Here is a 13,247-nt window from a genome sequence, read left to right as displayed (position 1 = left end):
GCCCAAGAGGGGCAGCAGTTCTCCTTTTCTAGTCCTACAACGCCAAACAACCAAACACCAATCCCTTTCAACCCCTCGCCAAGCCTGGCGAGGAATGCTTCCACCGCTACCTTGTCCAACCAAGACCTTCAAACCATGGCCCTCCAACTATAGAGCACCGCCCACTGGTTGGGGTAGATAATGCAGCAACGGGGCCTTAGCACCCCCGCAAACGTGTCACCAGTGGTAGAAGAACCCCAGACCAACGAACCTCAGCCTACCTTCAACCACCCCAGAACTGTCAGCCAAGAAACCGGAGACGGGAGGAGGAGAGCCGGAGAAGAGGAAGAGCCGGAAGCTCGAGTTCATGGAAGGAGGGTGAGGGAGCTGATAGAGAATGATGAAGTCGATAGCTACTCCGCCGGAACCATCGGAAGAGTGGGGAGCGAGACATGGGAAGAGGAGGGCCGCCAGGAGAGGAAGCCCAGGCGGAAAGGGGAGAGTGTAGACCAGAAGTTGCAAAAGATGAGAGAGCAACTCTTGGCCGAGCTAGGAACGAAGGATCAGAACCAGGCCCTCCTGCCCACCTCTTCACCCTTCTCGAAGTGGGTGCAGCAAGAGACTGTCCCCAAGAAGTTTATGATGCCGCCTATGGCCGCATACGACGGGGCTGGGAACCCCAGGGAGCATGTCTTGAACTACAAGACTTTCATGGAGCTGCAAACTTTGTCAGATGCCCTGATGTGCAAGGTATTTCCTACGACGCTCTCAGGGCCAGCACGGGCGTGGTTCAACAGCCTTGAGGCAAGAAGTATTAGTAGCTTTGGAGATCTGGCCACCCGCTTCATCAGCCGGTTTATCGTCGGGGTGCCCGCAGATAGGAAGACGAGTTACCTGGAGACGGTCAGACAGAGGAGAGACGAACCACTCAGGGAATACGTCGCCCGTTTCAACACTGAAGCCTTGCAAATTTCCGAGCTCGATGAAGGAAGGGCTGTAGAAGCCATGCAGAAGGGGACGACCTCAGCCGAGTTCTTTGGTTCATTGAGCAGGAAGCCTCCGACCTCACTGGCCGAGCTAATGAAGCGGGCTGAAAAATACATAAGGCAGGACGATGCTTTGGTGACAAGCAGGTTCGCCAGGGGAGCGACAGATAAGGGGAAAGCACCAGAGGAAGGGAGGTCAGAAAGACACGAGAAAAAGCATGGCAAGAGACCTGAACCGTATAGACAACCCTGGGAGCGCAGGGACCAAAGACCTCTCCCTCCTCGGGTCCCTGAGCAAAGGCCACTCCCTCTGGTGGTTCCAGAGAAGCTCACCCCACTCAATGCCTCTAGAGCCGAAGTGCTCATGGCCGTCCAGGACCAGGAGTTCCTCCAATGGCCTAGACCTATGAAAATGGAAGCAAACCAGCGAAATCCTGATAAATATTGTCAATACCATCGCACGCACGGCCACGACACCAATGACTGCTTCCAGTTGATTGCTGAGATCGAAAGGCTAATAAAGAGGGGACACCTCAAGAACTTTATAAAGAAGCCGGAAGGACAAAGACCTCAGCCGAACCCAGCAGCACGAAAAATGGGAGCAGGGCCGATGAACGATGGGTCCAGTGGAACCATCAACATGATCGCAGGAGGCACAAAAGGCTGAATAAGCTGGGGAAGCAGAAAAAGTACTTTCCTTAGAATGTTTGTATTATCAAAGCATGAATAAACACCATCCTATAGTAATGCAGAGATTATCTCTATTATTGTGAGTACTAACCCTCCTGGAAACGTAGAGACCTCCCGAAAGGTAGAAAGCCGACGGGATCACAAAGATCTCCCCGGAATAAAAATGGCCAGGATCTCGTAAGATCTCCTGGAGTAAAAACGGCCGGCGAGAATCTCAAAAAAGATCTCCCGGAGCAAAAACGGCCAGGATCTTGTAAGATCTCTTGGAGCAAAAACGGCCGGCGAGGATCTCAAAAAGACCTCCCGGAGCAAAAATGGCAGGCGAGAATCTCAAAAAAGATCTCCCGGAGCAAAAACGGCCAGGATCTCGTAAGATCTCCTAGAGCAAAAACGGCCGGCGAGGAATCTCCAAAAGATCTCTCCAGAGCAAAAACGGCCAGGATCTCGTCAGATCTCCTAGAGTAAAAATGACCGAGATCCCTGAAACACAGCCCGTATGAGGCTCGTCAAGAAAGCAAGAAATTAAATATTGACTTCACAATAAGGAAGACGAAATTCCGAACCCCTGAGCCTGTCGCACAGATAGCACAAAAGTCTAAACAAAAAATAAAAATCCGAGCTCCTTAGTCCGCTAAATGAACGGACTCACGACAAAAGCAAGAGACCCAACCCACAGCTCACAGCTCGAATACAAAAAAAAAAAAAAAAAAAACCCTATCCTAGTGAAGCATACAGCCCAGACCGCACCTACTGACAACGGGTCACCTCAAAAGAGGGACCAAATGTTCGAGCTCATAACCAGAAAGAGAGGCAACTTAAGTCTCACATAGAACCACACAGTTACCAATAAAGTCTAGGGATTTACCCCCTCACCACTCATGTAATAAGTACTGAGGAAGTAAAGGGGGCAGCCCGAAGAGAAATTCAATAGGCGTGAGCAGATAAAGACCCCAGATTCAGTTCCTGTCAGAACAGAACTAAAAACAAGAAAGCCTATCCTGCTCGCCACCTTAAAAGGTACGTGATACATTTTGCCTTGGTTATAAAGGGCTACACGCCCAAGCTCGTACATGTGAAATAACGAAAAGAAAAGTGGAAGACATTAAGTCAGCTGTTAAAAACCGAGCTCACAGTTAAGACCTAATGAGGACGAAATCTATAAAAGTACAGCTTGAAGATCCTGGTCTCAAGGCAAATCCAGCTCGGAGAAAACTTATAGATAAGAACGCCCTTGCAAAATTAGAAAAGGTTATAAGTCAGAGACTAAGTCTCTTGCTAAAATTTTCAGCCCTGATTGACTGGGGGGTAAAGAATGAGAGGCGATATAGTCAATTCCTTATCAAGTTTATTAGGCACAGTTTAAGTGTCTCATTCTCAAACCCTTAAAGTTAAACAAGTCAGATTGTCTAAGTAGAATAAGTAGCCAGGTGAGGAGATGAGAACAGCTCAAATATGAATAAAACCAGAGAAATAAATAACAAAATAGCTCAAAAATACCAAACAAAAAGGGAAAAGTAACTACAACCTGCTTTACAGTTTACTCTACTGAAGGAAGAATAGTCCTTAAAGGACTTACATGTCTAGGGGAATTAACATCTACATTACCTTCTGTACTTTCTACATTTACATTATCTACATTACTGTTTATGGGAGGCCCAGCACCTTCTGGCTCAGACCCCCCAATGCCCATAAAAGGCACAACCTCCAGCCCCTGAGACCCAGCATCTCCATCTCCCAGCTCGGCGTCTACCTCAGAAGGCCCAGCTGCAATACGAGGAGCTCCCTTGGGCAAAGGCCTATCGTCCTCCCCATAAAGCACCTCCTCACCGTCAGAGTCTTCCTCCTTAGCTTGGAGTTCAGACAACGGGGTAGAGGGAGCGTGTCTGGCTATCCTCAAACCTCTATTATACCCAGAGGCGAACATACGGAAGCCCTTATTCCATATGGCAAGTTTCATCTCATCAGAGCCTTGGAACTCCGCAAGTCACCTCTCACAAGCCTCAGCTATTTCAGTTTTCAGCTCATTGGACTCCTTGTAATTCTTGAGGTGAGCTTCACAGGCTTGTTGGATTTCCTCTTTCAGCTCAGCCGACTCCCTATACTCCCTCAAGCTCCTCTCGCACTCCAGCTGGATCCTATCCTCAGCCAACTTGACCTCTTCAAGCAGAGCTGAGCACCTCGTCTCCAGGGATTTGACTTGTTGGCAGAGTTGCTGATTCTGAAGTTTGGACTCCTCTGCTGCCAAAGTTAAACCCTTAACACTATCAGCTTGCTTGCTCAGCTCCTGCTTCAGGACCACAACTCGAGCTATAGCTTCACTCTTTTGAGCCAGCACGGCATCAAATTTTACCTTCAGCTGCTCGTGCTGGCGCTGAACCTCCTCCTTCTGGTTTATGGCCTCATCCCTCTCACGCAGAGCATCCACTGTGGAAGACAGCTGCTTCAGAACTTCCTTACAACGGGTCTCTGCTGCAGCTGCCCTCTCGTCTGACTCTTTAAGAACCCTCTGGGCCTGAGATAACTCCGCCTCTAGGGACTTGACATGCTCATGGGCTGCAGCCAGATTACCCCGGGTGTCACTGGTGGCAGACAGATTTTCCTCTAAACGGGCCTCTTCAACTCGGCGATCCACAGACTCCTGGAGGGAGTGGTCACGAGCGTCCACCTCCATGAAGAGGCCCATCACCTAGCGCAAAAAGAAAAAGCTGTCATAACAAAGAAACAAAGAAAATTAGAATATGAGCAGAAACCAGAACGAACGACTTACCATTAGGAGCATCTCCCTGATCGTATCTCCCAGCTCCCCCCGAGGTCGAGATCGGAACGCTACCTGCTCCCTGGTAGAACTAGCTAGGAGACCTGTGAGAGCAAGCAAGCATTGGTCTGAAGCCTCTGTGACGCCACCAAACATTCGCTCCTTGATAATTTCAGCGACAACACTTACGGGAGACTGGTGGGTAATGTCCTCGGTGTTCAAAATGTCATTGTCAAGAGCAGACAACAGGGGTATCACAGGGACATCCTTCTTCTTCTCAAGAGGAGGAAGAGCTGGAGCTGATCCCTTGGAAGCCTTGGGTTTCTTCTGAGCAGGAGCCGAGATCGGCACTTCAGAGAGGGCAGGAAGTTTGTCCCCGACCTTATCTATGACACCTCTGTCACTAGCAAGGCCGGATCCAACCTCATTAGAAACAGGGGCATCTCCGGCAGGAGCCTCCTGAACATCTTCGTCTATAAGAATAACGTCTTTTCTTTTTCCTGGAGCTTCTTCTTCAATAATGGAGACCTCAGGTCCCACAGCAGAAGCATCCACAGGAGGAAGGATAGGGTCTATCCTCGCCAGCTCGGTTTCCTCAACCACTTCAGAAATAACTCCCGGAGCCTCTTCCGTCCTCTCGATAGGAGAGCGTCGAGGTTGGAGGGCTTGAGGAGACTGATGAGCCGAGCTCGATTTGCTGCGGCTGGAAGACCGAGATGACTTGCTACGTCGAGAACTTGGTCTGGGAGCCTGAGAAGATGCTGGGGGAGGAGGAGGTCGAGTAACCGATCTAGAAGAAATAACATCGGCTACTCTTTGAGTAGCCTCCTTCACAGATTGCCCAGCTAAGAGAGCATCCAGAGCGGCATCCATACTCTCCCGGGATAGTATAAGGTTCTTCGGGGGCTTGATCTGGTCCATCTTCACGTCGGAAGCTGCAAAAGTCCAAAATCAATACAAAGTAAGACAACGAGCCATACATATCACAAAAGCACAACAACACAGCTAGGTGGAATAAAGTACCCGCGTCTTTAATATCACAAAGATTAGACACAAACATACACTTCTTTTCAACAGAAGTCAGTCGGAGATACCCGACCTGCTCAGTCAGGCTCAGCCGGGGCAGGTCATTGTAGTTCAGTGAAACGTCCTCCCAGGGGAGTTCTAGGTCCCAAATAAGCCCGGATTCCCTCTTGAGCTCCACTATTGCAAAGCCCTCCATCCAGCCCTTTATTGAGTCTTTATGACCCGAGAAGATTGAAAGCCCCCCTCGAGGGGAAAAATAATAAAAACCCTGGACTGCTCTTACTAATCGGAAGAAAGAAACAAACAAATACACCGTGGGTGTGAACCCCCAACTCAGACATATAGATTCAAAGGAGGACATGAACAAAATGGAATTGGGAACTAGCATCCGAGGAGTTATCCTGAAATACCGGAAGATCTCGATAAAGAAAGGAGAAAAGGGGAAGGTTAGGCCAAACTCCCTCTGTTTAGCAAAAAAGACCAGGCTGAGGTCCTTTTGAGGATCGATTAGGTCGGAGGGAGGAGGATCAGGAAGAACGATCCTCTCGTTCGGGTAGGGGGCCCAAATACAAAAGAGAGGGGTATCTAAATACTCTTTAGAGAAGAAATTTTTTAGGGTAGACGGAGTGACATTGGACTCTACCCTAAGAACGTCGGGAAGCTTTGGGCTATCCATGGAAGGACAAAGAGAAGAGCGTACCTTGGAGGTGGCTGGGGCAGAAAGACGATGTAGGCAAATCATACAGAAGATAGAAGAGAGCAAAGGTTTCGAGAAGACAGGGAGAAGTCGAAATTGAAAACAGTAATGAGACGAAGAGATGTCCCGAGTAGACTTGTCCTTTAGGCTGCGCGGTCATTATTATTCTCGGTATTTACCCCCTCATCAACCGGACAATAACTGACGAGAGGGTAAAGGGGCAATTGATGACCGCTGGATTTCTGCACCCCGGTCTAAGGTCAGGCCCATTAGGGCAGCTCATAATCTGAAGGCTTCTAGACCTCCTCCAAGAACCAGGTCCAGTCCATTCTATTCAAAGACCGGGCTTCAGTCCGTTTCTTCAAAACAGACCGGCTTAGCTCTTCCGGCCCGATGGACAGATCCTCTTCGGGCCTAGTCTCAACCTCATCCCCCGACCCAGCTCAGAATCAGAAAGGAGTTCAACCCCTTCGCCTTGTGGGACCATCCGCATGCGCGCCCGGGGAGAATCAGGGGTCGTTACGCATTGGACAGAGATCTTATTCTCTCGTACGTCCGTATCAACATAGCAGGGACAGGTGGTCCAATGATACACGTTTTGTTAACACGTCACTAGCAGACAAAAGGAAATATAAAAAAGGAGAAATACTCTCCTCTAGGTCTAAACTTTTCCAGTTTTACAGAATCCATTGTAAAACCCTATTTTCTGGATCTCAGGTCATCATATATATAATTAAATTATTTAATTTTAATTTAAAAATAAAATATATTAATAAATTTATATACATAATTATTAATAAAATTATCAAAAGGAATTTATTAAAGTAATTTAATTTTTTATTTGATTAAAAAAATATTTTTTATAAATTAATAGACTAAAAAATATAGAAAAATATTTTCATGTAAAATATTTTTCCTTGAAGAAATAGGATTTAAGTTTTGAAATTAGTACAATTTGGTTTATACGTTGGAAATCTATTACTGAACACAAATAATTATTTTAAGCATAAAATATATTTAAAATAACATAATAAAAATAATTTTTATAGTATAGTTTTACCTTGAAATTTGATGGTATTTTGCTCTAAAAATTCAATAAAGGTACAATAACTTATAATACTGAGAAAATATGTAGATCAGCATTATAAAATTTTTAAGAGTTTAAATTTATTTAACATAATGGATTCTTTTTTTTGAAAAAAAGATAAAATATTAAAAGTAATCCAATAGGAAAATACAATGGGGCAGCCCGTTTTGCACGGCCCATTAGTTATTAGCAAATAAATAGCGAAATCTGTCGTGCATGGGATAGATGAGTCTTTGAGCTTTCATTACTTCAGGCTTCAAATACAAAACTGAGGGATTGCTCAGACTGAGGGATTGCTCAGCCCTCATTCTACAAAATTTTTTATAAGCCCAACAATGGTCAAATTTATATGCAAACCTAAAATAAAGATATCTCGATTTTTTAGATTGAAATTAAATTTTATTTGTATCGAATTAGTTATTAAGCAATAACTGTTTCGAGTTTTTTTTTTAAATGAAAAATAAATTTTTTAATTTAAAACATAAAAATAAAAAAAAATCAATTTAAGTGAATAGTTGCAAATTTCTTAATTGGAGAATTAGTTTTCTAATACAAGAAAGTTTGTAATTAATTAACATAATTATAAATTTGAATTCCTAAATTCAAATCTGCAGGTTTTTATTGGCTTTCACAATGTTTATAAACAAGAAAATCAATTACTCAATAAAATTGTTTTGGACTCTTTGATTTGTTAATATCTCATATGTTTTCTTTCTCGTCTCTAACAACGAGAAAAAAAAAAAAACTATCTTTTTTTTTGTTATCCTCCATGTTTCTAGGATTTCAAACCCTCTTTACTAGAAACTGTGCTGGGGGAGCTCCCCTTATCAATCTTAGTCATCCCTTATCGAAATGGGTTGTAAAGATTTTTATGGCAACGCGTGAATGAAATGCCAATGATTCCTTCCTCTTTTGATTTTGAACGATTTATCTTCTTCACCGGCTCGATGAAAGATTTATTGCTGCAATCTCCATCTCTTTCTTCTAGTCTAACTCTTTAGCAATGTAAGAAAAACAAATGGGAAGCCTTTAAACTTGGGCGGTACTATTGAGTAACTTGACCTAAACTCAGTATCTGGTCTCTTGTGTCTATTGCGTTACTGGTGGCTAGAGGAGAGACACAAGAGGCTTTTTTTTTTTTAGCCAGCTTTATTTTATAGGCTATGGTCACATATTAATCTTTTTCTAATGAATTTCTTTAGAGAAAAAAAATTGTGTTAATCATCTACATGAAAAATTATACATGTAAAATTATCAATATAATATAATAAATCAATAAAAAATAAAAAATTATACAAAATTAGTTATTTTTTGGGAAAAAAAGTAATTAATTATTATATTTTTAAAATTCACTCGTTCATTATTAAGTTATATTTAGATAATTATCTATATTTTATTGACTCAATAAATATAATTATTTTATTGTATAATTGTTCGGTATGAAAAATTATACAGTGAAACAATTCTACTATATAGAATATGTCTACGAGCATAAACCTACTTAGTCCTTCTCTTTTAATCCTTTGGCGGTGGGCAGCCTTGAGGTCAAAATGCCAGAACATGCAAGGCAATAGCAAAATCTATTCAAATTTGGAAACTTCATGTGTTGCTAAGTTACTATGCATGTATCACCGAAAGTTTTGCTGGAAATATCAAATCTAGAGAGAAAGAGAGAGCCCTTTAGACCAAACTTATAAATAAGTGGATATCTATATTCTATGAGACTGGCATTAATCTTGGACAAGTGTAAAAAGGACAAAAAAAATCATTAAGGTTTTTTTCAAAATAATTTACTCCATTCTAATAAGATTTCGTAGCTCATCTAACTATTACAGCATGATTAACTTCAGGAAAATTTTTCCAAGAAAATTTGAAACCACCCGTTAAGGTTGTAAGAGGAAATTCTCTCTCCTCAAACATAGATCACAGTAAGAAAAGTTTTGAGTGAATGAACCACATGAGAAGCTTGAAAGTAAAAATGGATAACTGACAAACATCCTCTAATGGTAAACACAAGTACAAAACAGCTTCAATTATTGATTCCTGTATACTCTTCTTAATTATTCCAATCTTATCACAGATTAGGTCCCCACTAGCTTCTTTTACATTTATTTAAATCTCCCATGCCCTCTTTGTACCATTTTTTTCTAAAGTTTCTTGCTTTTTTTAAAAAAGAATGCAAGTTATTTTTTTTAATAAAATGAAATTCCATATCTTCTGATTTGGCAGATTTGCCAAGGAGCCTTTACAAGGTGTTGAACTTCAGATGTAGACACCAATTGCATCGTTGGGGTTAAGAAAAGTGTCATTACATCATTGGCTCATGTCTAATCAGTTTGACAATCTTATATTATATATGATGTGGAAATGGGCAAGCTAATCAATAAATACAGTCAAATTTAACTTACATTAGCAACAGTAAAAATTTCATTTTCGAATGAGTCTCTTTCCTTAGCTTTGATGGGTTCAGAGGAACAGAAAATCACAGTTGTTCCTTGAATATTTGATCACTTCATCTTTCATGAAACAGTTCTACATTCTTCAGGATTTTTGCTAATGATTAAGAAAATTTTAGGCTTAAATATTTTTTTTTTTCCGTGCATGTGTGATCAACAGCAGAAAGCTTTCTGCTAAATATATAAAATAATTTACTTAATTTTGTCTTTAATTTTATTTAAAAAAATTAAGAAACAATTGGTATAATAATTAAGATCCGACATTTAGTATTGTATTTAACCTATAATATATTTTGTCCAGTCAATCACGTTTCTTGCAAAGTGAATGAAGAAACACAAAAAGGAAAATAGGACTAAATCATCGCCCTCAAGAAACACACATAATTCATTTTCTTTAAATCATGAAAACATGACAAATAGTTAGCTGTTTTGAACTGTTAATACTCTTTTTTTTAATTTATAGATCTCTCTATTAAATCACGAAAAAACATAATCTTTAAAATTATTTTATTTTCGTATGAATCATTCAATTTTAATCTAATTAATTAATTCAGATTCACATCGACTATTCAAATATTCTATCCCCGCGTTGTTAGATAATCTTTTAAAATAATACAGTATCTATACTGTTGGTGGGATATAAAGGAACATGACCCACTTTGTACTTGCATGATCATGGTATGTGATTTGCTTCTTTCTTGATTGATTGTTAAAAGAAAGAAAAAGGTTGAATGTTCAATTATTCTTAAAGTTATTATTAAGAATTTTTAAATGTATTAATTAAAATTTATAAAATTAAGTTTAATATATTTTAAGTATAAGGTATTAAAATAATAAAGAGATCTTTAAAATTAATTTTTAATAATATTTAAAATGATATTGTTTAAGAAGTGTTAAGTCTAATGCCAAAAACTCTGTAGCTTTACACTAAGTTTGGAAGGAAGAATTTGATAATAAAATATTGATTTTTTTAAAGTAATATTCATGTTTGAGAAAAATGAAAATGTGTTGTTTAAGGAAGCTAAGATTATTATAAGTTCAGAAATTTTCAAAAACCTCACTTTTCTATCCAATAAATTAAAGCATTAGGGATATTTTGATAGTAAACTCTCCATTACTTTATAAATTCCCATATATTCACTATATTAAATATTAGGCTAATTGATTTGAATAAACAAAAACTTTTTGGCTAATCATAAATTATCTTCAAGATTTTATTTATTTAACAATAAAATATTTTTACATTTTTTTTTAACTTTTAGAATACTTGATTAATTAAAAATATTTTACTGGTGAAAAGGATAAGCCATTTTTAAAGAAAATTAATTACTTTTTCTTTAAAATAGCAAGCCATGTATTTTGATAATTTTATTCTCACATTTACTTTTTATTTGTAAATTTATAAAAATATTTTTAATATTACAAGTAACATAATAAAAAAAATTTTACTTTGTTAAAAATATTTTATACAAAAAATATCTTTAGTAAAAACTATTTTCTAAAAATAAATAAAGCCTAAATTTTTCATTTTGAATGTTTAAACTTTTATTTTATTTTATCGATAATAAAATACATTTATTACAAACTTTTTTAACAAAATTCAAAATTTTCTAAATTGATTTTAAATTTTGTTACGGTTATTAAAAATCAAAATTTTAACATTCATTTTGGAATCAAAAATTTTATAAGAATTGAATTCAATTAATTTTTTTTTTAAAGATTAGATATTAGTTTAAAATTAAAATATTAGAGTATTAGTCTAAAATTAAAATATTTGACTACGCTTGCTAATTATGGAAAATGTTTGGTAAGTTACTGTGATGGTAGGACCCATGAAGTAGAGCATATGCCATAGCTAATTAGCTATATTTTCTTTGTCAGTTGTGCAGATTGCAAATTCTATTAATTTTATGGGTATATAAAGAGAAGAGCTTGCAGAGATACTGCTCCATAGTTGATTTCCAAGTTTACCAATCAAAAGAAATTCTCTCTTTCGATCTCTGATCAGTGATGCGCAGCATGAGAGCTCCTAGTGTTGCAAACAGGATGTGCAATTCTAGAGAAGACGAAAGCGAGCTAAGGAGAGGTCCTTGGACCCTTGAAGAAGACACTTTGCTCACTCATTACATTGCTCGTCATGGTGAAGGCCGATGGAACATGTTAGCAAGCTATGCTGGTAAACAAAAAGAAAAAATTACAAGCAATTTCTCTTAGTTAATTAAACCACTAATTACAATTACTGAACTTTTAACTTACATTCTCCATGTTTTGTTTGATTAATGACTTTAATTTCAGGGCTGAAGAGAACTGGAAAGAGTTGCAGATTGAGATGGTTGAATTATCTAAAGCCTGATATTAAGCGTGGCAATCTTACTCCACAAGAACAGCTCTTGATTCTCGAGCTGCATTCCAAGTGGGGTAACAGGTAAATCTCAGTTAATCTATTACGCTGTTAATTATATATTACAAGTAATCTCAATTTATATAGACTTTGTGGGTTCTGTTTATATTTAGGTGGTCAAAAATTGCACAGCATCTGCCTGGAAGGACTGACAATGAAATCAAGAACTATTGGAGAACAAGGGTGCAAAGGCAGGCACGTCAGCTTAATATTGAGTCTAACAGCAAGAGTTTCCTTGATGCTGTTAGGTGTTTTTGGATGCCAAGATTGCTTCAAAAAGTGGAGCAAAATTGCTATTCTTCTCCTTCATCAACTCTCGATTCACAAACTCATGCAATTGCTTCTGCATCATCATCAAATTTCGAACAAGTTGCTAATTCTTTTTCATCAGAAACATTTCCTCCACAACCCAAATTGACACAATACTCGAATCCTGCAAGTGAACATTCTTGTTCAGTCACTAGCTCTAGTGTTCTCTCCACAGATTTCATTCCAATCTCACACCAGACTGAAATTCTTGAAAACCCAGCAAGTTCTTGTCCACCTCTTCTCGATAGTACAGTCTACAATAACCTACTTCTGAGTGATATTTATTACGTGGAGAACAGTGGGTATGGCATGGATGCATTCAATCCTGCTTCTATGCCTGAATTTGACACTTTTGGTGATTCAACATCAGAATGCAACATGGCAGATGGCAATTGGGTGTTCGACGATTACATGGCAGATCCTCTATGGAACATGAATGACATGTGGCAAGTTTAGACTTTATAGAAAGATATAATATATATATATATATATATATATATGATGTATGTAGCATATCTATAGATTGTAAGGTGGATCTGATGATTAGGGTCCATCAACACATACATCATCTTCACTCAGACATCAACACAAATCTATAGATGATTGGGTAATTTGCAATTATAAGTAATGTAAGAGTGAGTTGTTGCATTTTGTTTTTCATCTAGAGAAAATAGTTAGAAATTATCAATGCGGTGTCGTTTATGTTGATTAGTACCTTCTCTTTAATATCTAACAAAAGAAATAATGAAAATAAAGACTTATTAAAGTATACTATCCATGTCTGCAGTTATGACTTTCCCATTCTGTTATTAAATAGATTTTTGTTTTAGTTGTGTGGTTGACGTTAGAAACTCTTTTTTC

The 13,247-nt window shown here is 38.9% G+C and overlaps 1 protein-coding gene across 1 annotated transcript; it reads left to right on the top strand.

Moving 5' to 3' along the window:
- Positions 1-11,609: 11,609 nt before the first annotated feature.
- On the top strand, positions 11,610-13,144 carry LOC110618216 (transcription factor MYB62). Its single transcript, XM_021761335.2, has 3 exons — positions 11,610-11,852; positions 11,972-12,101; positions 12,191-13,144. The coding sequence occupies exons 1-3, from the start codon at positions 11,687-11,689 to the stop codon at positions 12,840-12,842; spliced, it is 948 nt and encodes a 315-aa protein (XP_021617027.1). The 5' UTR covers positions 11,610-11,686; the 3' UTR covers positions 12,843-13,144.
- The last annotated feature ends 103 nt before the right edge of the window (positions 13,145-13,247 follow it).

The sequence above is a fragment of the Manihot esculenta genome, chromosome 6 (genome assembly GCF_001659605.2).
Source record: "Manihot esculenta cultivar AM560-2 chromosome 6, M.esculenta_v8, whole genome shotgun sequence".
Taxonomy (NCBI): domain Eukaryota; kingdom Viridiplantae; phylum Streptophyta; class Magnoliopsida; order Malpighiales; family Euphorbiaceae; genus Manihot; species Manihot esculenta.
The sequence above is the reverse complement of the archived record's forward strand: the minus strand, read 5'-3'. Positions and strand labels throughout refer to the sequence as shown.

What these genes read in the sequence shown, in the direction of transcription:
- LOC110618216 (XM_021761335.2), top strand. Translation starts at nt 11,687, where the DNA reads ATGCGCAGCATGAGAGCTCCTAGTGTTGCAAACAGGATGTGCAATTCT. An exon ending in CATGTTAGCAAGCTATGCTG is followed by an intron (nt 11,853 to 11,971) that starts GTAAACAAAAAG and finishes CTTTAATTTCAG; the next exon opens with GGCTGAAGAGAACTGGAAAG. An exon ending in CATTCCAAGTGGGGTAACAG is followed by an intron (nt 12,102 to 12,190) that starts GTAAATCTCAGT and finishes GTTTATATTTAG; the next exon opens with GTGGTCAAAAATTGCACAGC.